The 26932-nt window shown below is 35.1% G+C and overlaps 1 protein-coding gene across 3 annotated transcripts in view; it reads left to right on the top strand.

The window, feature by feature from the left end:
* The window catches only part of GlyS (glycogen [starch] synthase), a 1005553-nt gene that overhangs the window by 936746 nt on the left and 41875 nt on the right, over positions 1–26932 (top strand). For all 3 annotated transcript variants that reach the window (XM_089593760.1, XM_089593761.1, XM_089593759.1), the window contains one exon: positions 9690–9890. In XM_089593760.1, coding sequence (XP_089449886.1) covers positions 9690–9890 — 201 coding nt within the window. The remainder of the gene's footprint in view (positions 1–9689; positions 9891–26932) is intronic.

Below are 26932 nucleotides of genomic sequence, written 5' to 3'. Positions count from 1 at the left end.
TTAAGCCAAATAACGATGAATCCTTACAAAAATTAATAGTTAAAGTAAATTGAAGCAATTCATAAAATAGTAGAAAATCATTATGTATAGTATGGTTGCTCAATAATCTTGATCGAAACATAAACATTTTTTTTTTATACTGACAGCATAGAAAGATAATATTTATTTATAAAGGCAGAACGAAATAATTACAATGAATCTAAATTATTATTCATTCAATAATGCATTACTACCTAGTTAATAACAATTTATGTTAGTAATAAAAAGTACGACATATCACATTTAACCTATTTCAAAATATTGAGGTAGAAAAATATTTACTCACTCCATATCCATTTAATATGTGTATATTAAGGTTCTAAATCTTTGTAATATTAAAATAGGAATCGACTTATAAATATATATATTAATAAGGAATTTTATTTCAACAAAATATGTAGTGAAAAAATATTACATAAAAATTAATTTTATATTGACCAGGAGAATAAATATAATACACATTACTGAAGACTGCATCAAATATTATCACCAAATCATTGTTTACATTGCAAAACTTTTATAACCACATTCTTACGTACATTGAAAAATTTTTTTTTTGAAATTTGAATCTTACTTAAATATAAGTTTTTTATTTTTGAAAATTCACTGTGTTTAAAAGAACTCTGGACAATGGTTTTGATTCACAAATTTCAATTTTACATATTGACCGAATTTTAAAATCAAAAGATAAATTATGTAATTGATTTAACTTACCTACACCAAAAAAAATTGAGAATAATAAAGAAGACATAGATAAAGAAATACGTTTCAGCTAAGAAATGTTTAATACAATGTATAAAAGTTCAAATAATGACCAAAAAAAATATCTCATATTATTTGCAAAAAAATAATAATGTTTTTTTTATAGATGGTCTGGGAGGATCGGGAAAAACTTATTGATATAAAATGTTAATTAATTTTTTTATTTCTCGAAATAAAAAAAATGTTGTCAATGGCATGGACTGGCATAGCTTGAATTTTGCTTCTAAAAGGGATGACAAGCCATAGAACCGTTAGACTTCCTTCAGATTTCAATAATGTAGAAAGTGCCTTTTTAGAATTTAAGTCAGATAAAAAAAAATTAAGAGAAGTTGATTTAATTATTTGGGATGAGGCTTCAATGATTCCAAGTGTTTCATAGGTCAGTATAAATGTTCAAATTTTGAAGATCGGCAAATGTTTACCAAAACGTGCGTCTTATTTTCTTTATCATCATATATCACTAATAAAAAAGTAACTATTGGTGGCTTGCGAGACTTTTGGTTTTTTGCGCGTTAAACTTCACTTTCCTTGGGGTTTTGGAACAGAACGGACGTGTCACGATATTAGAAATCTAACCTAGAGCTTTGGACCGTTATATTTTTTCCTTCGACGTCTCGTCGTCATCGACGAAAAAGTTTCTACCGTCTTCCAACGAGATCAAACGAGGGTGCTCACTACACTTCAACATCGTCTCCCCGCGAGACACAAATTATTTCGTGGCGACGAAAATGCGGTCCTGCCTGGCCAGCAGACCCGTGAAAGCCGAGCGCCAGCTCGCATAACCAGACTCTCCCCCTTGGGAAGCTTTCGAAGCTCACGACTTTAAGGTACATTTTCACCTCATGCAACATACACATATTCACATACATATTCACAAGAGCGATCACTGTATCGGTTATTATTAACGACTGTATCACATTCTTGTATGTTAACACGAACAATAAAACAGGTTTTTTACCAAAAGGTTTTTTCCTGTCATGAATATCTTTTATTTACATCACTACTAACAACTCATTAAATAACTAATAAAGAATAATAATATTGAGAGCGACGCTTACCCTTAAGGTCTTACTCTCATTGCAACATAAAAATTGAAATTTAAATAGTCGCCCACGCTACACCAAGAAAAGCATTGAAAATAGTAGACAGAATGTTAAGAGATTTGTGTAATGCTGAAAAATATTTTGGAAATAAATCAATTATTTTAGGAGGTGATTTCTGTCAGATTCTCCCAGTACTAAAGAACGGTAATAGAAAAATTATAATTGAACAAACTGTTAAATCTTCATTTTTATGGAACTCATTTCAAGTTTTAAGACTAGAAATAAATATTCGTTTTGATGATGAAGGATTTTAAAAATTATTATTGGAAATCGGGAAAGATAAAATAAAAACTTTTAACACTCCTCAGAATTGGATATCAAATGATGCATGTTCTCAAGTATTTTCTAATATCTATAATTGTTCGATGAATAGTGTCATACTAACATCGCATACGAGTATACCTGTTATTTAGATAATAAAATTCTTAAAAAATTACCAGGAGGAATTAAAACTTACTATAGTATAGATAACACAACTTATAAAGGAGTTGATAAATTGGACGATAATATTAAATTAAGTTTTCCGATGGAGGTGTTAAATAATATTCGTAAAGGGTTACCATCTCATTAACTAAGTCGAAAAATTGGTACAATAGTGATGTTACTTAGAAGTTAAGGTATATCAGATGGACTCTGTAATGGAATACGTTTACAAATCACAGTATTATTACAGTATAATGTAGAAGAAGAAGTAATAATTGGAGAAAAAATTGAAAATAGAGCCTTCATTGCAAGAATAACTTCAGACACAGGAAATAGCTTAACATTACCTTTTATTTCAGATCGTAAACAATTTCCAATCGTTGTGGCATTTGCTATGACAATAAACAAATCCCCAGGTCAAAGTTTCGATAATGTAGGTTTGTATTTAAAAAATCCCTTATTTTCTTATGGTGAATTATATGTTGCCTTATCAAGATGCAAAAATAAAAACTAAATATTTATTCAGGTAGAAAGAGAAAAAAATACTGAAGTAGAAAATATTGCTTGGAAAGAAATTTTTACTTTATTAATAGACTCTGCTAAATAATTCTTATAAAAAAATTGACAAAACTCATGGCAATAATTGAAAAGTAATTATATTTTGAAATATTTTATCGTTTAACAATAATGCAAGACATGATATACTCTTCTTTTATGATGATACTTTTTTGTTAAATAAATTTAATCTTGAATTTTTTAGAATAAAGAATCTTTAATTTTTTTAACAAAGTTTATTGTAATATAATAGCCTAGTATACATGTTATAAGAAAATTACTATACGTTCTTAAATATTTGGTAAGTTTTATTAGTATCAATAATTTGAATTACAGTTGTAAAACTAAAATTTTATTTGTTGATTTATGAAATTAGAATACTACAATAATTTTTTTATAACACTTTATAACGTGGATTTTATATTCCCCAAGGTAACTTACCGTTGGAGAGAAAATATCGTTATTATTCTTTCTCGTACGTCTCTGCTCGACAACACTCTCCCTCTTCGCCCCTTCACTGGACCTGTCTCAAAAGGGGATTCGCGTCTGGGCAAATGAACACAAAAGACGATGTTGACTTTATTTTACAGATTTATTGAAATAAACACAATCGCTATCTACAATCACTTTACGTACCTCCTCTCGGTCCCGATGCTATGGCGCAGGCCCTCGATCGCCACCACAACGCCAGTGGTGCGCTCGGAGAGCCACGCTAGTCCGCTCACACGCACCCACACTCACGCGCCTTTACACCCACTTCCCCTCTCACACTACTCTCGGTCTGGGATCAGGTCCCCTCGGCGTGGTTGCCTGTCCGTACCTACACACCCCCACACTCACACTCGGCGTAACCTATAGGTCCCGGGCGTGGATTGCCATTGCGACCGGAGACGGTCACAAACACGCCTTACAACTCACAGCGTCCCGACGCCAGCTCTCGATCCGTCCCGCCCTTACACCACGGCTATGCGACTACTCACTCGCTCTCGGTCTCACTCGCCCTTTTCTTGCTCTCTCTCTCTCTCTCTCTCTCTCGTCTATCGCTATAGCCGACGATCTCACCCGCGTCCCCGCGTAACCCACACACTGTACCTTGGCGAATCCCGTGCTTCCTTACAGTAAGACTAGTCCACCATGAGCGTCAAGGATCGTGTCCAGGAAGTCGACGCTGTGTGATACCTGGGCCTCTCTCGCCCGCTGTCCGGTACACCTCTCACCTCGGGCTCGGCTCGGGTCGTCATGGGAGGACGCTTCGTCTCAAGATGGCCGCCGTTCAGGGTTGGATGGGTCGGGATCAGGCTTATTTTTCCGGGTCCTTCTTCCCGCTCACTCTCTCACTCGCTTTCTCTCTCTCTCACACTTAATACTCGCTGTACACTCGGCTCTCTTGCTCCACGTACTCTCTCCTACCTTCGCGCTCGGTGGTCTCACACCCACTGAACTCATCAGTCACGTCCGTCCCCAACTCGTCGCTCGGTAGGTCAACTAACTATCCTTTGACCTACCTACCCGGTCCCTACCTTATCTTCCGGATCATTCTTACGTGCCGACGCTTCGACACTTACATCATCACATTTACTCGTACGCACGCTACATTTCTGGTCTAGGCGTGTGTCTCCTTCTCTGGCTTACCGTTGGTCGTTTCTAAAACACACGAAGATTTCGGTTATGGGAGGATCTCATTAAGAACACTAATTGGTTTCAGAATAGGGGCGTCGACAGTGACTTGCAAAATTGTAAAGCAAATTTTGCCACGTCACAACTTATACGTTGAAGGAGTAGATAAGAGGCAGAGGGGTTTTTCAAACTGGGATTATAAATTATATATACATAAATTTACGTATAAATTATCAATGTAAACAATAAATGTATGAATTGATTATACTTACAAATATTGTCAATTATTTTCCTAATTGAAAATTAGGTACGGGAAGTTCTGTCTCTTTGTGGTTATGATGTAGATGAATTTTAATGGGTTATTTACTTTACCTCTTTAAATAAGGCAATACTTCCACGGTTATTATTAGTAAATAATAATGTAACGTTTTGATTTGTTTATGTAATTGTTTTATGTCATATATGTACGTATAAAGAATAATGCATGTTACATTGTTTTAAAATAATAGTAAGACAAAAAAAGTTTAATGCACCGAGAACTTTAGTGTCAATTATGTTCTAAATACTATGAAAAGATGTTATACAAATTGTAAAGAATTATATTGGCTCAGAGCAACAGCTGTGGTAGAAATGTTAAGGTGCTGACAATTCCAAGAAATATGATGGTTAATTTGTTATATAAAACACATGTGATATCTTACTTATTACTTATTTCAGATTAACTGTAACTCATTTATCTCTTTGACGAGATATAGATGCATACAAGGAAAAATGATACTTGTCATACTATTGTTATTTCGATAAATTGCAACATCTATACAACTGTATTTCACTTGCGTTTATGATACAATACGATCATAAGTCTGTATTCTAATTATTGCATAATTTTTAGCCATATTACCGAAAAAATGGAATATTACATTTTTAAATAACTTCGTTGTTCATGTACCTGTTATAACGGAAAGTTCCGTTCACGTAATTTTAAAATCAAATATTCCCCACTACTAAGAGAAAGGAGGAATACTATATAAAGTGAGGGAAAACTAAAGTGATAAGTGAACGAGAAATAACGAAGAGAGCAGTCCTAGCAAGGAGTCAAAAGACAATAGTAGGTTTGAACCCTGCACTTTACTATTTTGTTTTGTAGTTCTACCAAAATTTAGGAAATATAATCATTACAAATCATAGTACCTCCGTGTATTCTAATAAAAAAATAGTTTATTATGTATAATCTTAAATTAGTAAAATCTAACAAATAACGATCTTAACCTTAAATTTGGAGTATTTCCATTTATTGATTGCTTTTGGTATTCATATAAATATAGAAAGGATTAACTTCGGGCTCGTACCCTGAATTTTGTCTTTCTATCTATATATTCACCTTTTTTCCTTTACCAGAAACAGGATATTATTTCATCATCAATATAATCACTAATAGATCATCGAGAAGACAACAATTAAGACAAAGTTCAAACAAGATTTACAATTACCATCACAAACATCAGATTTACAAATTCGTTGTGGGTAGTCAAAATAAAACATTTCTGAAATTGTTCACGTGAAGGCACTTGTATTGCTTACACCAAGAAAATTTCTACCCCACTCTAGTTTCCAATATGATTATCTCCTGGAGGGTCATAAGACACATAAATAAAGCTGAATTCCCGTGTATATTAGATTTTGCAGAATGTTTTATATCATTTTTCCAACGATATAAACAAAGATTTGAATTCGGAGCTTTCACAATATTATTACACTTGTATTCAATATTTCACGCTCACTACACAGATATTAATTTATATTTTAGTAGCATAGTGCAGGAAGGTCAAGAATTTTTAAATTCTAAGAAAATCATATAAGAAAGAAGACTGCTGAGCCAGATTAACACACTATAGAATGAGCACTTAAAGTGCGCTAAGACCTTGAGTAAGCTATAAAAGCTTATTTTGCAATGTGCATGCAGATTTTCTTTATAACGAGACAATATGGCTAAACTTTAATGTGTGTTAATTATGAATTTTTTAAATAAATTAATAATGGTATGCTGCATATTTTATGATTGTTAATTTTTTTTGCAAATGCCACTGTAATTACTGATTGACGTAGATGGCACAACACACGTTTCACTTAATTCGTTTTTCTATCTTTCCTGCACCCCTTTGTTTATACTCTTTCTCTCTCTCTTTTTTAGTAAGATTTTAGTAAGTTCGATCCGGAGGCTTTCATGGCAAGTCTCGTGCCGTCCGCTGGGTTGGAAGGCCCGGGCCCTGTGGACGTGAATGAATTTCTCGCGGCCTCATCCGCCGCCCTCAGAGTGGCCTTAGATCAGCACGCACCCTTAGTAACAAGATTGCAGCGACGTCGACCGGCACCATGGTTTAATGCAGAGTTACGCGCCAAATGCCGCGAGCGTGATCGGCTTTATGGATTGGCGCGGAGAACAGGAAGTGTCGCCCTGTTGAATCGTTACAGGCAGCAGAGGCGTATTGTAAAGAGGGATCTCAGACTAGCTAGGGACACGTATCTGCGGGATGCACTGCGTGGCGCGTGTGGTCCGGGAGCATCTTGGGCGATTTTGCGTCAGTATGGGGTGGTGGGTCGTGCTAGATGTGCTTCGATTTCCGACGACAGGCTCGAGGAGTTGGCTCGCCATTTTTCGCGAGTGTCCAGTGCGCATCCGGCTGCTACAACCGAGGTTCTCGAGAACATAATTGCGGAAAGACCTATTTGTGCGAATTACTTTGCCTTGTTGCCGACAACAGAAATCGAGGTTAGGCAAGCCTTCGCTGGGTGCTTGGAAAGTACTCGGGGTTGTAGTCTAGATGGGCTGTCATTGACTTATTTTCGGTCATCATTAAGAATTATCGTGCCGTTTCTAACCGATATATTCAACAGGTCCATTGCTAGCAACACTTACCCGTCGGAGTGGCGTCAGTCGATTATCGTTCCTTTGCCCAAGGTGACTGATCCTCAGGTCCCGGGCGATTTTCGGCCGGTGGCAAACTTGCCACATTTTGCGAAGGTTTTCGATAAATTGATCGCAAATAGAGTGGCGGAGTTTTTGGAGGGTAAAAATTTGCTTTCACAAATGCAGTCCGGGTTTCGAAAGAATAGAGGGACACAGACGGCCCTGCTGAAGCTGACGGATGATATACGTGCTGGAATGGAAGCGGGTAGGGTCACTGTACTCGTCCTGTTTGATTTTCGTCGAGCCTTCGATACAGTTAACCATACAGTGCTTTTGCGAGCTATGAGCCGCCTAGGATTTGATGAGCATACGCTCCGCTGGTTTTTTAGTTACTTATCGGGTCGTACACAGTCAGTGGTTGGATCGGGTGACGGACGTTCAGAGTTTCTCCCGTCAACATCGGGCATACCGCAAGGTTCGTCCACGGGACCGCTGCTTTTTCTAATTTTCATCGACAAAATACTCAGTGTACTCTTTTATGCAACTGGGGTACTTTTTGCTGATGATTTGCAGCTTTATTTATCATGCAAGCCAGCGGAGTTGGTGCAAACCATCCAACAATTTAACGAAGATATAGAAAGGGTTGTACATTGGGCATATGCGTGTGGGCTCCAATTTAACTATGGAAAGTTATATGCGATCCTGGCAGGTACATGTCAGACCCTTATGCGCGTGGATGCGACGGACCTTCCACCCCTCATGGCTGGTGGTCGGACGGTGCCATTGGTCAAAAAGGTTAAGACACTTGGCGTTTGGCTAACCGACGATCTTAGCTGGAATGCGCATGTTGGTTCTGTATGTTCGCGAGTGCACGGGGTGCTGTATCGGTTGCGATATCGGGCGAGACTCCTATCTAGCTCTTTTAAAGCGATGCTTGCGTCCACTCTCATCATACCGCATTTTGATTACGCATGCTTGGTGTATGGGGGCTTATCAGGTTATCTCTCTGTGAAATTGGATCGACTTGCAAACACAGTTGTAAGATTTATATTTAACCTCAGACGCGATGCATCGCTGCAAAAATATTATGTGAAGCTGGGGTGGTTGCGACCGAGCGTTAGGCGTGACTATTTTTTGGCTGTAACCACGTATAAGACACTTACCACGCAGGAGCCTAAGTATCTATATGAAGTTTTCCCGTCGGCAGATCAGGAACTGCGAAGATCAGAGCGCCTCCCACAGTCGGGTTTTAATATTCCACGCGCTTATTTAAATATTTATGCTCAATTTTTTTCCCAGCGAGCAATGAAGTTGTGGGATTCAATCCCACTAACTATCCGACTGCGGGACTCGCTTGGATCATTTAAGTTAGCATATTACAACTATCTGTTTGAGCAAAATAGGAGTACGTAAGCAGTTATCTAGCGCGAAACAGCAAATTATATAGCTCTTCGTTTTCTTTGTTCTTTTTGTCCGATACTCATGATTTGTATTGTCACTATCCTGCGTCGTGAAGTTATAACTTTGTAAACTAAGATGTATATTGTAGCGATACCATACACTTAAGAGTTCATAATGCTTTGTATTGCTGATGTAAATATTGTAAATGCTGTTAATGATGGCGTTCTTGCGATTTCTTGTGATTTAGATTTAAGTTTATTGTTTACTATTAATAATTATACGATGTATGCCATGTAAATTTGCTTTTGCCATACGGGTGTCTACCACCCTTGGCATGAATAAATTCTGTTAAATTCTCTCTCTGACGCTTTATTTTCGTAGCGTAACCTCCTGTTCTTAACAGAGTTAGTCAACGCTGGTTTTCCACCACTTTTTTCTCTGTGTAAGCACTATATTTTGTCTTTCCTGAGCCTCTCATCCTCCTAACCACCAAGAATTTCATAGTTTTTCATTGCACTGAATTTATTTACTTATAGAGTCTTCTGCAATAAAGGTGTAGACGTTTCACTTAAAAAAAATTTAAAAAATTTGTTTTAACATTTAGATTACACAAATTTCAAAAGCTCTTTAAAAAAATGCATTTTCAGCAATATCATTGAGTTATACCCACCAAATAAATAATTAATTTTTCTAGACCCCAACAAAGTCATTAGATTGCGAATTTTAAGTAATAGCTATGCAATCTTGTCTTATCATTAAATTTGAATTTGTGATAGAAGCTGAAAATTTATATTGAAACCTAAGGTCTTCGAGCTAGTATTGATAATAATACGTAGAAATCTCTTCTAATGCACGATTTGAACGAATTATTTTCTTTTCAGTTCTATCGACATGCAAGACTCAAGGCTTTAATAGAGGTTTATCCTGAATTGGTGCCTGAATTCTCAGAAATAAGCATTAAACGTATGAATTATCCAAAGCCATTAAGTGAGCCGTCATCTCCATCATCTTCCAGGCATACTACTCCAGCAACATCAGTTCACGGATCCGACGACGAAGACGATTTTGATGAAGAAAAGGAAGTAAGTGTTAAGTTATTTCTTATAAACTAAATTTTAGTACTAAAGACAATATCCTAAGACTCTTTATCGTTAAAAACTACTCTAAACACTTCATTTATAATTGACTTTGCCTTTATATGCTTTTTTTTAATGGTAAATAAGGCTTTAAAGTAACAACCAAGACAAGTGAACTATTGTGTTGTAAAATTTATTAAAATAAGGTTTCCTTTCTCCAGCAATCAAAGTTAAGTAAGAGTAATCAGTTAATAATATGCAAGTTTATTTTTATTACGAGGAGTTTATTCATCGACTAGTTCTTTCAAAGTTAAAGATATGATTGAAAGCTTAATATGTGAAAGTAAGATAAAAGCTGGTTTTCTTACTCCTACATCAAAGGAATACCAAGTTAATTGTTTTAACCTTCTTCCTAATATCATCAAATAATGCAGTCCAGAGATCGAGTCAAAAAGCTCCTATTCAAAAAAATTCCGTTGAGCTGGATATGTGCAGTGAGAAAAGGATGCTTGGATGGCCATTTTTAGAGCCCACTTGTGCATAAACGCTTGAGAGGAAAAGGAAGTACCATGCAAGAAGAAAGAGCTCCCCACAATCATTTTAAGCAACTATACCATTATAATATATCACTTTGAGTGCATCTTAGTGGTAATTAAGATGTTTTCTCTGTCTCGTGTCCTGTCAGAAGAGAAAGGCAATCACTAATTATTCGTGCATTTTGTACTGCATTGTGGAATAAAGGACAACAATCACTCGTTGCTTTTAATCTGAAGCAAGTACATTAAGACAGTGTGATACATATTCAGTAATTTTATCAATTTTTATTCCATTTAAAGAAGTTACTGAATAACTTTCAAATTCGGTTTTAATAACAGGTTTTGCCAATGATATTTAAAATTTGAAGAAGATAAAAGGACGTAATATATTAGTTTTCTTTTCTATTTATTGCTTCTACTGAATTTCAAAATCATTTCTTTTAACACTTAAATTATTATGTTATAATTTTGAAAGGTTATTAAAAGATAGTCAAAAATGAGAATTACTCAAATAATTATAGTTTTCATTACCATCTGATGAGAATATTTACCAATGTTTATTTCTTCCCAGAATCTCGACCTTTGAAGTTTCTAGAGTACCAGCATATGAATAGCATAATCATCGTTACCAATTGATATTTATTTGTAACAAATTACATAAAACTATATTAACGTCTATCAGATTTACAAATTAACTGGGTCTGTGAAACTTTAATACCAATTTTGGACTAGAGCACATTATTGCAATATATTTAAATTTTACTCTTATTCGTTTGACGCCTTACTTAAACTCAAAAATTTTAATTTATTTCTACATGATAGTATTACATAACAATTTCTTAAGTTGTTAAATTCATTCAAAAAATCTACCATAACTTAGATAAATTAATTATTACGTTTAATGGTAAATCAGAACTATTTTACCAGGCTTTATTAACTAAAATTAATTATTTAAGTTATGAAACATAAAGGTTTGAGAACCACAAAAAAAACTAATTCTATACTCTTGGTCTGAAGATTCCGCCCGAGTTCCCCGTTACTGTTTTTTTATAACCTTCTATTAGCCAGCTAGAGTACAATGAACAATTTCTTGAAAGTACAACAAGCTCTACATTCTCTAATAGTAAAGGCGGTTGTGAATTTACAAAGATTGGTCAGGATACAGTGAATCAAAGATTAGCAATATGTAATCTACATTAGTTAAATAAACGATACCAGAAATAAAAAATAAATCACTATTAGATCCTTGGATTAGGCGATAATTATAACAATCTGAAGCATGAATGCGTAAAGTCTGATCTTTTCAAGATTGTTTGTGATTCCTACTTTAAAGTAAAGGATGCGTTAAAGATTTGCCGGATCAGTTAGATGCTTTGGTGACCCTAGATGAGTTAGTTCTTAACCAAACTGGAAGACATAGCGTCACAGTGAGCACTTTTTCTCGGCTCCCTTGAAACAAACTTTCAATATTCATGGGTGATCTGCTGCAGTGAAAACCCTTCAAGTATTTACTAGCGATTCAATGACAAAGAACCGATGAATTAACAAGTTGCGAGCTGTCACTTATTAAAAAGAGTTATTAAAAAATTGCTTTCTAAGGCAAAGAACGTTTTCCCAGAGGAATATAAGCTTGATGACAAGACGTCACCCAAAGATGCTTTGTCGGGTGCACGTGACAAATCATAAACAAAAATTGAGACCAAAGAGCTACAATCGCTTACTAATAAAGGAGGAATTTCACTTTGCAAGTTAAGATTGATTCAGAATCGGAGCCCAGAGTTGGAAATGTCAAAGTATTTCGATTTTACCACCGTTGAAATTGAAAATCTCATTTCTCAGGCTAACTGGCGTCATAAGTCTGGCAAATTTTACCCAGTAGATACAGCTTCTCGAGAATTTTTCCCGAGTCAACAGTACTGTTGGAAAATAACAGAAGGGAATAAAACTAAAATATTAGTCTAACTCTATTCATTTGCAGTTTGCAACCGTGAAAAAGAAGGTTGTTATCTTGCAGCCTACGGTGTCCAAGTATCTTAGCTGGAATTCTCTGTGATGTTACTTAAATTATAAAAAATTATTAAAATTCACAGCTTACTGCATGTGATTTATACTAAAACTGCACTAACGTTAAAAGAACCAGACGATTAAAACGTTAGAAGTGTGATCCCACAGCTCTTCACTTTTAAACTAGTATATTACACAGAGGCTTTTGGCTTTGTTCTGCACCCAAAGAAAATTAATTAAATCAAGTTTTACTGGATAGTCGTTGATTAACAAGACTATTTCAATCTCGAAATTAGGTTCTTAAAAGCTAACCTAGATCTTCCTCCTGATCAACAGAAACCCTTACCTCCCAGCAGTAAGCTTTTTGAACTAGCTCCCTTCCCTATAAAGATCTGATACGTGTAGACGAAAGATATTAAACTTTTCAATTGAACTCACGAACGAAATATCTCTTTGTTTTATTTCCTGATGAGTTATTAACTACATCTATTAGTGGTTTAGCACATCTTTGATGTATTCATGGGGCACTTGACTCACGTGAGTCACTATTCACTAGGAATTTCAGATCGTAGACATCCTTTAGACGCTGGCTTTGGTTACTTTGTATATATATATATATATATATATATATATATATATATATATATGTATATAATGTTATAGTGCTTTACGGTAGGCTTTCTCGTAGAGGCAATACTTAAGGAACTTAGCACTTAGGACTGGGAAGGAATTGGGATGGGATTGGAAGGTATAGTATATAACGTCACGAGGCAGGGAAGTATAGTACATTCCCGTCCACGTCCAAAATACGTGGCTGGTGATGTGCTATTTTCTTGCCGAGTGACGTATACGATTTTTATTCATATCCTGTGGGAAGTTTGCGACCCAAAAAAGTTATTTGTTGCTTAATTTAATATAAAATCAACATGCAGTCGTTTTGTCGTTCATTTGAACGTTCATGCGTGTGTTGATCTAGGGACTCTAGGGAAATAAAGAGCAAGTGAGACAGAAAATAATACGTAGCGACTGCGGTACTGTATGCAGCAGCCACGCTCGTAGAAGTCGTTCAAATACGTATAAAATTCAATTACACACAAAATTTATATTAAAATCTTTCATATCAGCACTATGGAGATTATATTAGTACATAAATGTCCTTGGAAACCAAACAGACCTATAGGTATGCCACCAAATACAGAAGCTTCTGAGCTTCATTCATATAGTCACAGAATCGCTTTCAGGACTCAGACGTACAGAGACTGAGTACTTAATTATTTTCAATTGTTGACTATAACACTACTCATTGGCTAAAATTATTTATTTTACACTCTGCAATCTAAATACTCGCACAGCATTAGTATTGAGGATATGATCCGAGTGTTTTGGTTTTTGTCAGCTGAATATAGTACATTGTCGACTACAGCTATATACACATGAGTAGCTGACAACTGTCATGAGAAAGTAACTAGAAGAGAGCTGCGCAGTACGTTAGTGCGTAACAAAAAATTCCCGTCCTGGTCAGGAATGCCTAACTTCCCAGCCTGAAATTAGGACGGGAATGCGAACTTCCCGTCAGGGTATGATGAAACAATTATTCAAGCTGCAGACTTAGACAACGGGGCTTAAATTTGGAACACCTCCCACTTACGATGTTGAAAAGACAGAGAAACAGTCAATCGATCTATGAAGCGAACAGCAAAGGTGAAACGGCGAGACTTTAATGGTCACCCATCCAAGTACTGGCTACGCCAAATGCTGCGTAACTTTGGTGATCGACAGGACTCCCACTTTCTTGCTGCGCCATCTAGTTAAATCTATACATACGAATTGATAATGTGGACCTTAAATTGTCCAAAACAATCGATTTCTTTCTTAGTGAAAGCTAAAAGAAGCAAAACTCTGAATGCAGAAAGAAAGCTCATCATTTGAGACTGGGTATGGCCAGTATTTATATGTATATAAATAGCAATTGTAGCTCAGTATGTAAGAAGCTTATATGAGGTATGACTGCTCCAGTAAGACACGAGTTAAATACCCAGTCAGGCAAACTTTTCAAAAGATGAACTCGGCTAAAATTTTTTGGACGATCCAAAAGTAGACCCTGTGACGTGTTAGCTAAAGCTATCACGCCACTATATACCTATATTTCGTATCGAGTCATCGGTGGCTACCGAGTCCTAGAATAACTTTATGTGTGTTCTCGGTGCCGCGGACTACGAACCAGAGGAGAGAGAAGGACCGAAGACCATAAAAGGGATTGAAAGTGTGTGAGGTATGATTGAGTGAGCATGTGTGTATGATAGAGAAGGAGAGACGCGAGGGCTCACGACACGGCGGAGAGGTGTGAGTGCCAAGCGGCCGCTTCGATTCCCTAGTTTTTGAAACCTCCAATAATTTACCGGTTTTTGGACGTGTTGGAGATTTTTTGTATACACGGGAGGGGCGCGCGCATCTGTTGAAGTGTACTGCCGTAACCAGTGTTGGGATATAGTTCCGGCCAGACTTAGGAATTCCCTAGGACCCAACCAATCTGACGTGGGAAATCACTAGATAAAAAAAAAAATAGTACCGAAGGCGACGCGCGAGATTCAAATGAGGTCCAATAACACAAGCATCCGTCACCTAATGACCCAGTGTGCTTACTGGCCACTCTGTTGAATACATAATTATTATTAACACAAGCACCTATCACCCAATAACCCGGGGCACTTACTGGCAACTCTGTTGAATAAATATTTATTAAAAAATAACACGAGTGCCTATCACCTGATGACCCGGGGCGCTTACTGGCAACTCTGTTGAATAAATAATTATTACCAAATAACACAAGCACCTATCACCTAATGACACGGGGCGCTTACTGGCAACTCTGTTGAATAAATAATTATTACCTAATAACACAAGCGCCTATCACCCAACGACACGGGGCGCTTACTGGCCACTCTGTAATATAAATAATTATTAAAATAACACAAGCGCCTATTACCTCATGACCCGGGGCACTTACTGGCAACTCGGATACATAAATAATTATTAATAACACAAGCGCCTATTACCTGATGACCTGGGGTACTTACTAGCTTCTATTTAATAATAAATTATCAAGTAATTACAAGAGCGCCAATTAAAAAAATCTTTGTCGTACTAAATAAGCAATCAAAATTGTGATATGTTTACATATGTTATCGATTATTTTTTTATTATTTAACAGTGTTGTAAATAAGTAACCTGGATCATCAGGAAAAAGATGCTTGACATGTTTATTAATAATTGTTTATTTTTAAGATTTGCAATTAGCGTCCCAGGTTATACGGTAATAGGAGCTTGTGTTATTAATAATTATTTATTTAACAGAGTTGCCAGCAAGCGCCCTGGGTCATCAGGTGATAGGCACTTGTGATATTTTTTAATAATTATTTATTCAACAGAGTTGCCAGTAAGTGCCCCAGGTCATGAGGTGATAGGCGCTTGTGTTATTTTAATAATTATTTACTTAACAGAGTTGCCAGTAGGCACCCCGGGTCATGAGGTGATAGGCCCTTGTATTATTTTAATAATTATTATCTTAACAGAGTGGCCAGTAAGCGCCCCGGGTCATTGGATGATAGGCGCTTGTGTTATTAATAATTATTTATTCAACCAAGTTGCCAGTAAGCACCCCGGGTTATCGGGTGATAGGCGCTTAAGTTAATAATAATTATGTATTCAACAGAGTGGCCAGTAAGCACACTGGGTCATCAGGTGATGTATGCTCGTGTCATTGGACCTCATTTGAATCTCGTGCGTCGCCTTCGGTACTATTTGTTTTTTATCTAGTGATTTCCCACGTCAGAAAGGTTAGGTCCTAGAGAATTCCCAAGTCTGGCTGGAACTATATCCCAACACTGGCCGTAATGCAGTCAGTATCGCGTGGAGCGGCATAGAGAGCAGATAGGAAAGAGAGAGTGATTGAATATAGGAAAAAGTGACAGGTAGAGCTGTGAATAAGGAAAGAGATCCAAAAGGAGAGCATAGGAGAACACCGAAAAATACTGCCCGAGAGTTAACCGTGCCGCCGAGTCTACGCAACGATTGAGACGAACTCCAGGTAGCACCGGGTGTCGGCGAGGACAGAGAGAAGGTCACTTCACGGAGAACGGTGCACTAGGTGTTATTTTGAGGTAAAGGCTTGGGGACTATCTGAGTGAGTCAGGATAAATGGGTGTAAGATCTATATAGGGATAGGAAAGATTTAATTGATCGGAAGGTCTGCTTGAGGTTGTGTCCGTGTGTGTGTGTGTAGCCTAGGTGTCGGCCACCAACAGTCGAGCCAGGGAGGAGTTCGGCGAAGAGGACGACCGGAGGTGACAGCACGAAGATATCTGTCTCGAGAATAGTGTGCTAATATATTTATTCTAGTGGGGCTCCACCCCCCTGCGCGCTCCGCGTGCCAACCGCCCCTTTTATTGTGTTATAAGTGTAATTATTTCAAAATAAGGTTTGTATTAACATTTTTCAAGGCGTTAAAAAATGATAGAATTAATTGTTAGTATAAAAATAATATGTTAAAGTATATTTTACAGAATTCGGAAGACCATGGCATATTTTGAAAATACTCGGGAATAAATTTTCTACGCTAGGAGATGATTACTGGTCTGCTTTTAAGGAAATATTAAAAACAAGCTGCTAATTTCAAATAAAAATGGTAAAGTTTATATGGACAAAGAGATGTGCCCTTGAGTTTTTGTTGGTAAGCTTTATTATTTCTTCAAGTGGCTCCCTTTTTTAAATGAGCTGTCTATCCTGTATGTGTCAATAGATATTTTTAAGCTCTTATGAGTATATATGCCCACTGCGCGCTCTGCGCACCAACCCTCGTAATTGCAAATTACATTTACGAAGTATAGAAAAATAGCCGAATTATAATAATTGTTACTTGAAATTTATTTATGTAATAAATGTATATTGATCATAATTAATTACATGAATTTTTAACAATCATTTTTTATTTTCCCTCACTAGTAACAGCTATTTCTATAGGATTAGTAGAACACGATTTTCAGAACAATATAATTTTTGAAGAAGCATGTAACGTTATGCTGCCATTTCAACTACGAAAATTTTTCGCATGGTTTATTATGACTGAAAATTTTTTTGGTAATATTATTTGGAACAAAAAGAAAAAATTCCAGTTGAAAATTGTAAAGATGATCAAAATAAAGTTCTTTTACATGTAAACAAAATTTTTAGTTCTGAAAATATGTCTTGTAAAGATTTCAAGTTACCAAAACCAACAGAAACGATGAAAAAAAATATTGATACTGACAATGATAAAAGAATATTTTGTAAACATAAATTCCATGAAATGTTTTTACAACTCAATCATCAATGATCAATGTAAAATTTTTCAAGAAATAATAAAATTAAAAAAAAAAATTTTTTTTATCGATGGTCCTGGTGGATCTGGAAAAACTTTTCTATTCAAAAGATTGATTAATTATTTTATTTTAATTGAAAAACAATTCTTTCAATGGCTTGGACAGGTATTGCTTCTATTCTGCTTCCAAAGGGAATGACCACTTACAGAACTTTCAGACTTCCTTTGAATTTAAGCACTATAGAAAGTGCATTCTTCCAGTTTGAGCCAGATAAACAAAAATTATGTAATATAAAAGTAATTATTTGGGATGATGCTCCTATGGTACCAAAAAAAGCGTTAGAAATCGTTGATAGGACTTTAAAAGATTTATCTAGTAGTGATAAACCTTTTGGAAATAAAATAATAATTTTAGGTGGAGACTTTCATCAAATTCTCCCAGTAGTAAAAAACGGAAGCAAAATTACAATTGTTCAAGAAACCAAAAAATTTTCCAATTTTTGGCCTTTATTTAATATTTTCTATTTAAAAAATAGTATACGTTCAATTGATAAAAAATTGTCTTTATTGCTACTGGATATAGGAGAAGGCAAAATTAAAACTTTTATATATCCTCAGACATTAAAAACAATTGATATATGTTCTTCAATTTTTAATAATAATGATGATTCTTTTATGAGTAAAGCTGTATTAATATCTCACGATAAATACACTCACTTTTTTAACAAAAAAATTTAAAATAATATGGTAGGAATATAAGTAACGTACTTTAGTATTGATACAGCAACTCACAAAGGAGTTGCTAAATTAGACGATAATATTTATACTAATTTCTCTACAGAATATTTAAATAGTAGTAAAGTAATTTTTTTTTCACACGAATTAGATTTAAAAATCAACGCTATTGTTATGTTAATACGAAACTTAAACAAATCTGAAGTACTTTGCAATGACACAAGATTATGAATTACAAAATTATTCAAATACAACATTAAAGCTGGAATAATCTCAGGTAAAAAAAAAAAAAAAAAAGGGAAATAAAGTCTTTAGTCTAAGTATAACACTCCAAACAAACAATTCTTCTTTACTACCATTTATATTGTACAGAAAACGATTTCCATTTATCTTAACTCTTCCTATGGCTATCAATAAATCTTAAGGTCAAAGTTTTGATGCCTTAGGATTGTACTTTAGAAAACCATTATTTTCTAATGGGCAATTATATGTTGCACTGTCTAGATGTTGAAACCAAAAAAAAATTTTTATCCCAATTAAATCAGAAAACAAATTTGAAATTAAAAATATTTTTTGGAATCAAATTTAAGAGTAACAACAAAACTATTCTATAGTTCATTACTATTTTTATACTCTCTTGCAAATTTTATCTTTCATCAAAAAAGCAAATTTCAGTACCGTCTAGTACCCAGATTTATGTAATCATAAACAATCCGTTTTTTGTTACATGTTTTCAGATACACGGTCATGGATGCAAAATTTTATCAGTGTGATAAATGTAACTCAAAATTTTCAAATCAAGAGTGTCTATCATCGCACGAAAAAATTTACAAAAAAAAATTTTTTGTTTGTGATCTGTGTAGCATTATAATTTTAGACAAGAAAAACTATTTGCGTCACCCAAAAAAATGCTAAATCATTGAAAAAATTCTTAAGATTTTTAAATGCAAAAAAAGTTTAAAAAGTAATCATAACTTACAGAGACATTTGAAAAGTCATGAAAAAAGCGTTCAAAAAAATTTTTGTCAAAATTGTGGAAAAGGTTAAGTAGGGTTGACTTAATTTTTTATTTTTATTATAAAATCATTTTAACACGCTCTAACACCTCAAAAAAATTTCGGTGCCCTCTTGAGATCCTGAATAACAATTTTAAATATACTGAGTCAATATTTAGTATCAAACTGTCTTACAATTATGGTAACAAAATAAAGTGAATTTACAGGTGTGCGGTAGATAGTACGTTTACCCCTAAAAGCAGAGCACCTAAAGAGTCATTTAAGAGTATGTAATCAAAATAAACATCGTAAGTAAGATAATTGTAACAAAATTTATTGTTATGGTCAAATAAAATTATATGTAAAAATTAGACCACTTGTAACAGTTAAAATACAAGGTTTTACTAATATATTTACATTATATATAGGGAAAATAAAGGGGAGCTGGGGTGGAGCTGAGGAAGAGCTGAGGTGGAGCGGGAGGAAGGTAAGGGGAGCTATCAAAAAAGTAGGATTACTCGAAAAATGCAAGAAAATGAAAGAATAACTACATTATTTGGGTGGGAGCTGAAGGGCAGCTGGGGAGAAGCGGGGGAAGGTGGGGGGAGCAAAACCTCGCTCTAACTCTTGCGACTATATAGTATAGGAAGATATATATATATATATATATATATATATATATATATATATATATACGTAAAGGGAGAGAGAGAGAGAGACGCGAGCTTGTGGAGAGTGTGCATTAAGGCGAATAAATAGCGTGAGAGCGCTGTGAAAATTTATATCCACTAGTGTTTATTGAGAAGTAGTGCCCCCATTTACCCCCTTCTATTTTTCCTTTTAGGAGTGTCTGGTGTTCCCGAGCCAGACACCTGTGGCAGACCTTCCGGAGGAGAGATATCCAGAGTGTAGGGACATGGTAAGAAATTAAGTGAGAGTTTTGTAAGGGGATACGGGACGGCTGTGTATCGGCTAGAATAATGTTACAGAAGTGGGAAGGGACTCCCGGGGCAAATTAATTTTCAGGGTTTGAGTGCAAGCGTGAGTGAATTGAGAGTGTTGATGGATCGGAAGCAGAGAAGATGAATTTAAAATTATAAGAATATCTATTTTTAAATTTCATAAGATTAGAAAATATTTCTATACAAAATTTAAATCTTTATGTAGATATAATCATTTTCAAATATATATCAGCCCAGACGGCAACCACAAATTATAAAGAATTCTTTATGAATTCACCAGGGAACTTGATTTTGTATTCGCAAAGTGTTCCTGAAGTGTTTTAAAAGTATTTCTATTATATTCAACTTATGTCACCTCTTTTGAATTCTTTACGAGTTCGCCAAGAGTTCTTTTTTTTTCAATCTTAATCCATAAAGAGTTCTTAAAGTATTCATTTTGATCCCACGGAACTTAAAAATGAAACTTAAATAAAAATTATTTCGTTAACAAGTTGGATTTCTTCTGTACACACTGACTTACTCAGGCTACGGATATACATTAATATCCGAAAAAAAGTCTGCAGACAAGTGGAATCGAACCCAGCTAGCTAGAGCCCGCGTGTGACACAAACACGCTTCACCACTCGGCTATCGAGGATTCGGAAATTTGCCAACATTAAACGCCTACATTAACTATTACAAAAACTATGATTCTTTGTTATTTTAATTCCCTCTTATGATTAAAAAATTGTGTGAAAAATCTCTCTGCTCTTCTCGCTTATGGATAACGCTATCTTATAACTTTTTATCACACGCGCACCTATCTCTACATATTATAGCAACGTCGTATGATCTGGACTATGTATTATTGTAAGTACATGATCTTATAATGCAAATTATAAAAATAAAGTCTTCGGACGTGTAATTAAAAATATTTTTAACACAAATAAATATCAAATTGAGATTGCAAAATAAATCGTATAATCATAGCGAGCTTCTTTATTTAGGACGAGCTTCGGAGCTTCACCATGAACATGATTAACTTTCGACCTTAAGACTCCCAGTGCTTTCATGGCACAGGTGGCTTGCACGCGTGTCTATCGTTTCGTTTTTGCATTCTCGGGTTTGAATCTCAGTATGGAAGATGACTTTTTTTTTGTTTCAGTGGTCTTACTGTTTATTCTGTATTTTTTACTCAACAAACTCTTTTATTATCAATACTTATGCAGACATTTATGAAGGGAACACCGCCCGAGACACACACATGACTTTGCCTTTAACAAGCTAATAAATAATTGACCAACGAGTCAAGTTCTTTTTGTGGTGCACCTCCTTACCAGCTTATTTATGTGACGTAACACAACATTAATAAATTATTTATTTTGATGTATTCGACACAAAGAGTTGACAACGTACATAAATTTAAATAAAAGTTATACTAAGAAATTGAAACAAAATAATCCATCACATTGAAAAAAAAAAAAAAAATGATGGTGACAATGATGATCGAACCTAGCATTGCAAAATAATCTTCCCATAGGTGTAAGCCTTAACCGTCTGAGATATCGAGACATTGTGTCATGACAGTTTGGAAGTCACATATGTTCATCGACAACCTCCGGAGCTTGGCCTACAGCTTATGATGAGTAAAATTAATAAATCTTTCTACTCATCTGTAATCGTGAAGCACGTAATTTTATATAATTTTATTTAATTCTTGTTAAGGTGGAAAAAAATTTAAGGTGTGTACTGGAGAAAGGTTGCAGTTACGGTGATGTAATTTCACAGAGTTTTCTTGCGACGATAAGAATTATTATTTAAAGTTCTTGCACGTGTAATCAAAATTATTATTAATACGAACACATACCCAGTTAAGATTGCAAAATAAATATAGTAATTTCAGCGAGCCCCAGCGATGTTTAGGACAAGCTTCGGAGCTTTGTTATAAATATAAGTGACTTTTGACTGTAGCTTACACAGCTTCCCCTTAACGCAGATGGCTCGCGTGCAAGTTCGTCGTCTCGTTTTTGCATTCTTGGACTCGACTCTTTGTCCATGTGATCTGTTTTTTTTTTAGTTACTTTGAAGGCCTTATTAATTATTTATTAACTTTTTTTACTTAAAGTCTTCTATTACTATTAATAAGGTAGACACGTAAGTAAAAATTAAATATTCAATAAGGTAGTAAAAGTTTATTATGGTGCACTACTTATTTGATTTTTGCCTGTTGCTACAAAAAATAAATTTAATTTAAATTAGATATCATTTTTACACTTTTTTCGTTTGTGCATGAATTTTTTATTGTTTTTCAACACTGCTTTACTTTTTAACAACTAAAACGACACGAAATAAGCAATCGCTAAAATTCAAAATAAATCTGAAGAATTATTATTAAGTTACGAGAAAAATTTTTAAACAATATCCTATTTATTATTTTTTTCTCGAAATAGCAAAAAACTTATTTTTATGAATCGAATAAAAGTTAAATGAAAAAATATGTATAAGATACAAAAAATACAATCTGAAGCTTATTGGACAATAAAAATAAAATTATTTGAGGTATTTATTATTTAATTTAAATGAAAATGTCTTCATAAGTTTTAATAATTAAGGAGTATGTCGAGTAAAAAATACAGAATAACCAGTAGGACCACTGAAACAAAAAAAAAAGTCATCTTCCATACTGAGATTCGAACCCGAGAATGCAAAAACGAAACGATAGACACGCGTGCGAGCCACCTGTGCCATAAAAGCACTGGGAGTCTTAAGGTCAAAAGTTAATCATGTTTATGGTGAAGCTCTGAAGCTCGTCCTAAATATGGAAGCTCGCTATAATTAAACGATTTATTTTGCAATCTCAATTTGATATTTTTTGTGTTGAAAATATTTTTTATTAAACGTCCGAAGACTTTATTTTTATAATTTGCATTATAAGATCATGTAATTACAATAATACATAGTCCAGATCGTACGACGTTGCTATAATATGTAGCGATAAGTGCGCGTGTGATAAAAAGTTATAAGATAGCGTTATCCATAAGCGAGAAGAGCAGAGAGATTTTTCACACAATTTTTTAATCATAAGAGGGAATTAAAATAACAAAGAACCATAGTTTTTGTAAATAGTTAATGTAGGCGTTTAATGTTGGCGAATTTCCGAATCCTCGATAGCCGAGTGGTGAAGCGTTTTTGTGTCACAGGCGGGCTATAGCTACCTGGGTTCGATTCCACTCGTCTGCAGACTTTTTTTCGGATATTAATGTATATCCGTAGCCAGAGTGAGTAGGGGTAAACGCACCATCTACCGTACACCCGTAAATTCACTTTATTTTGTTACCATGATTTTAAGACAATTTGATACTAAATATTGACTCAGTAAATTTTAAATTGTTATTTAGGATCTCAAGAGAGCACTGAAATTTTTTTGAGGTGTTAGAGCTTGTTAAAATGATTTTATAATAAAAATATGAAATAGAAGTCGTGTTCCTATTTCCGTACTGCCGTTCTCATTACCGGACCCCATCTACCGTACGCGTTCCTATTACCGGACCCCATTCACCGTTTGACGACAGATTTGACTATAACCTCACATTTTTGTTTACAACTGCATATCGATCTCAGTGCCTGCTACATAAATCACGATGAAAATGTCAAAAGCAGAGAAAGATGGAAAATTGAAAATCAAGGAAAAAACGCCAAGTCAATTATGCAATTCAAAAAGATAGCAGACAGAAAAACTAAAAAAGAAAAACAATTACAGAGAGAGAAACAAAGATTAGAAAAAAAAAATAATAAAAAATTACGAAAGCAAGAAAAGAAGTTAAAAGCCATTGTAAACAGAAAAAAGTCTGTTGAGGAAGATTTAATGGACGAGACAGAAGCTATTGATTTACAAAAGCAGATTGGAGAACTTCAAGAGAAACAATTAAAACTAAACCAAAAAAGAAACAAAGATCCATCATGAGTAATTTTTGTAATGCAAGTTATTCTTGAATAATTTTTGCCAAGTGATGTTTTATTTAGTATTAATAGATTTAATCGTCGTTAAGCTAAAACTAATCTAAGTTTAATTACTGCTTGTTTATATGAAATAACTTATTTGCATTTATTGAAAAAAAATGTATTCATTAATAAGATTTTTGTTTCATATCATGAGATATTATTGCTTTTAAATATTTTAATTAGACTAACAAAAATGAGTAAAAAAGCTTAAGACTATAATAGTAATCAACTTACGATGTTATGAATATTCAAGAATAACTTGCATTACAAAACTTACTCATGATGGATCTTTGTTTCTTTTTTGGTTTAGTTTTAATTGTTTCTCTTGAAGTTCTCCAATCTGCTTTTGTAAATCAATAGCATCTGTCTCGTCCATTAAATCTTCCTCAACAGACTTTTTTCTGTTTACAATGGCTTTTAACTTCTCTTCTTGCTTTCGTAATTTTTTATTTTTTTTTTTCTACTCTTTGTTTCTCTCTCTGTAATTGTTTTTCTTTTTTGATTTTTCTGTCTGCTTTCTTTTTGAATTGCATAATTGACTTGGCGTTTTTTCCTTGATTTTCAATTTTCCATCTTTCTCTGCTTTTGACATTTTCATCGTGATTTATGTAGCAGGCACTGAGATCGATATGCAGTTGTAAACAAAAATGTGAGGTTATAGTCAAATCTGTCGTCAAACGGTGAATGGGGTCCGGTAATAGGAACGCGTACGGTAGATGGGGTCCGGTAATGAGAACGGCAGTACGGAAATAGGAACACGACTTCTATTTCATATTTCTATTATAAAATCATTTTAACAAGCTCTAACACCTCAAAAAAATTTCAGTGCTCTCTTGAGATCCTAAATAACAATTTAAAATTTACTGAGTCAATATTTAGTATCAAATTGTCTTACAATCATGGTAACAAAATAAAGTGAATTTACGGGTGTACGGTAGATGGTGCGTTTACCCCTAAGTGTGTACAGAAGAAAACCGACTTGTTAACGAAATAATTTTTATTTAAGTTTAATTTTTAAGTACCGTTGGATCAAAATGAATACTTTAAGAACTCTTTATGGATTAAGATTAAAAAAAAAGAGAACTCTTGCCGAACTTGTAAAGGATTCAAAAGAGGTGACATAAGTTGAATATTATAGGAATACTCTAAGAACACTTTAGGAACACTTTGCGAATACAAAAACAAGTTCCTTGGTGAATTTAAAAAGAATTTTTTATGATTTGTGGTTGCCGTAATTTTTGTAAAAAAGACAACACGTATTCATTATGCTTAGCAGGTCTAGCGGCTTCAGTAATTGCAGTTTGAATAAGTGTTTGAAAAATAACGAGAATAAGCTTATTTAAAGGATTTCTTACAGTGAATATTATAAAAACTGTAGGCAACAACCACTGTATAAATATATTTGACTATATATATAATGACAAACAAAATTTTTAGAGTGAGCATAAATAAATTTCACTTTATTCTGGCTCCAGAAAAGGTCAACATCTTAGTCCAGACTCGGAGAAAATGGAATAATCTTCTCCTGGATAAGGAAGAAAGGTAAAGTTTTTTTCCGGACTACGCAAAAGGGCATAGTCTTCCTCCAGACGCAATAAAAAGGTATATTTTTCGTCTGAGATCCCAAAAGGGCATAATTGACGTCCAGACTAAGCAAAAGGGCATAGTTTTCGTCCGAACTCTGCAAAAGGATAGCGCTTTGGGGTGAGACCGTTGGCGACAAGTGCGGGCAGGCGAAAATACACAAACAGGGTGTTTTCGTTCGGTAGAGTCGTTTAGCGTTTCGGTGTTTTTTTTTGTCAGTCTCTTAGCGTAAGTAACAAGATGGCGTCGCATAAACAAATTATGCAGGCTCTTGTAAAAACGCGGGAGCTGCGCGCACTTAGACGTAGTATCACAACGATGCCGTTAGAGTCGCTGGCGGACAAGTTATTTTTGAGGGGATTCAGTACGGAGGGAACAGAAGCCGTGGCGAGGGATAGGTTTCTCCGGGTGTTGATGTTGGAAATGGAACCCGACTACAAGAGAGTGCCTTGATACGAAGATGACGTGCTGGCGGACGCGGAGGAGGGGCAATGAGGGCACAGTACTCCGCGGACGACCCATCTTAGTACAGCGGACGAGTTAATAAATAGGGAGATATCGCGCGAAGACAGTTCGGAATCGGAGAGGAGGGAGAGTCCGGGGCTTCCGTCGGGACCAAGGATGACGGGGTCGGTGAAAGAGACATTGGTATGGGTGCCACGGAGAGGCGAGGGGGAACACGCGAGAGCGAGCTGGTCCGAGTTAGAGAACGAGTTAAGGCGAAGAATGGAGACGAACATAAACACATATAGACCACTAGTGGACTCTTGGGTACAGACCGTGACGACGACGACGTTCACGACGACATACACCACACCTATTACAACATCAATGGTAGGGGGAGGAAATAAACCAAAGACCGCAGAAGAGCAGATGCGATCGGTCACGATTGACC

The sequence above is a fragment of the Copidosoma floridanum genome, unplaced genomic scaffold, assembly GCF_036245765.1.
Source record: "Copidosoma floridanum isolate Cflo_tuat_1 unplaced genomic scaffold, Cflo_Japanese_pri ptg000020l, whole genome shotgun sequence".
Lineage (NCBI taxonomy): Eukaryota > Metazoa > Arthropoda > Insecta > Hymenoptera > Encyrtidae > Copidosoma > Copidosoma floridanum.
The sequence above is the reverse complement of the archived record's forward strand: the minus strand, read 5'-3'. Positions and strand labels throughout refer to the sequence as shown.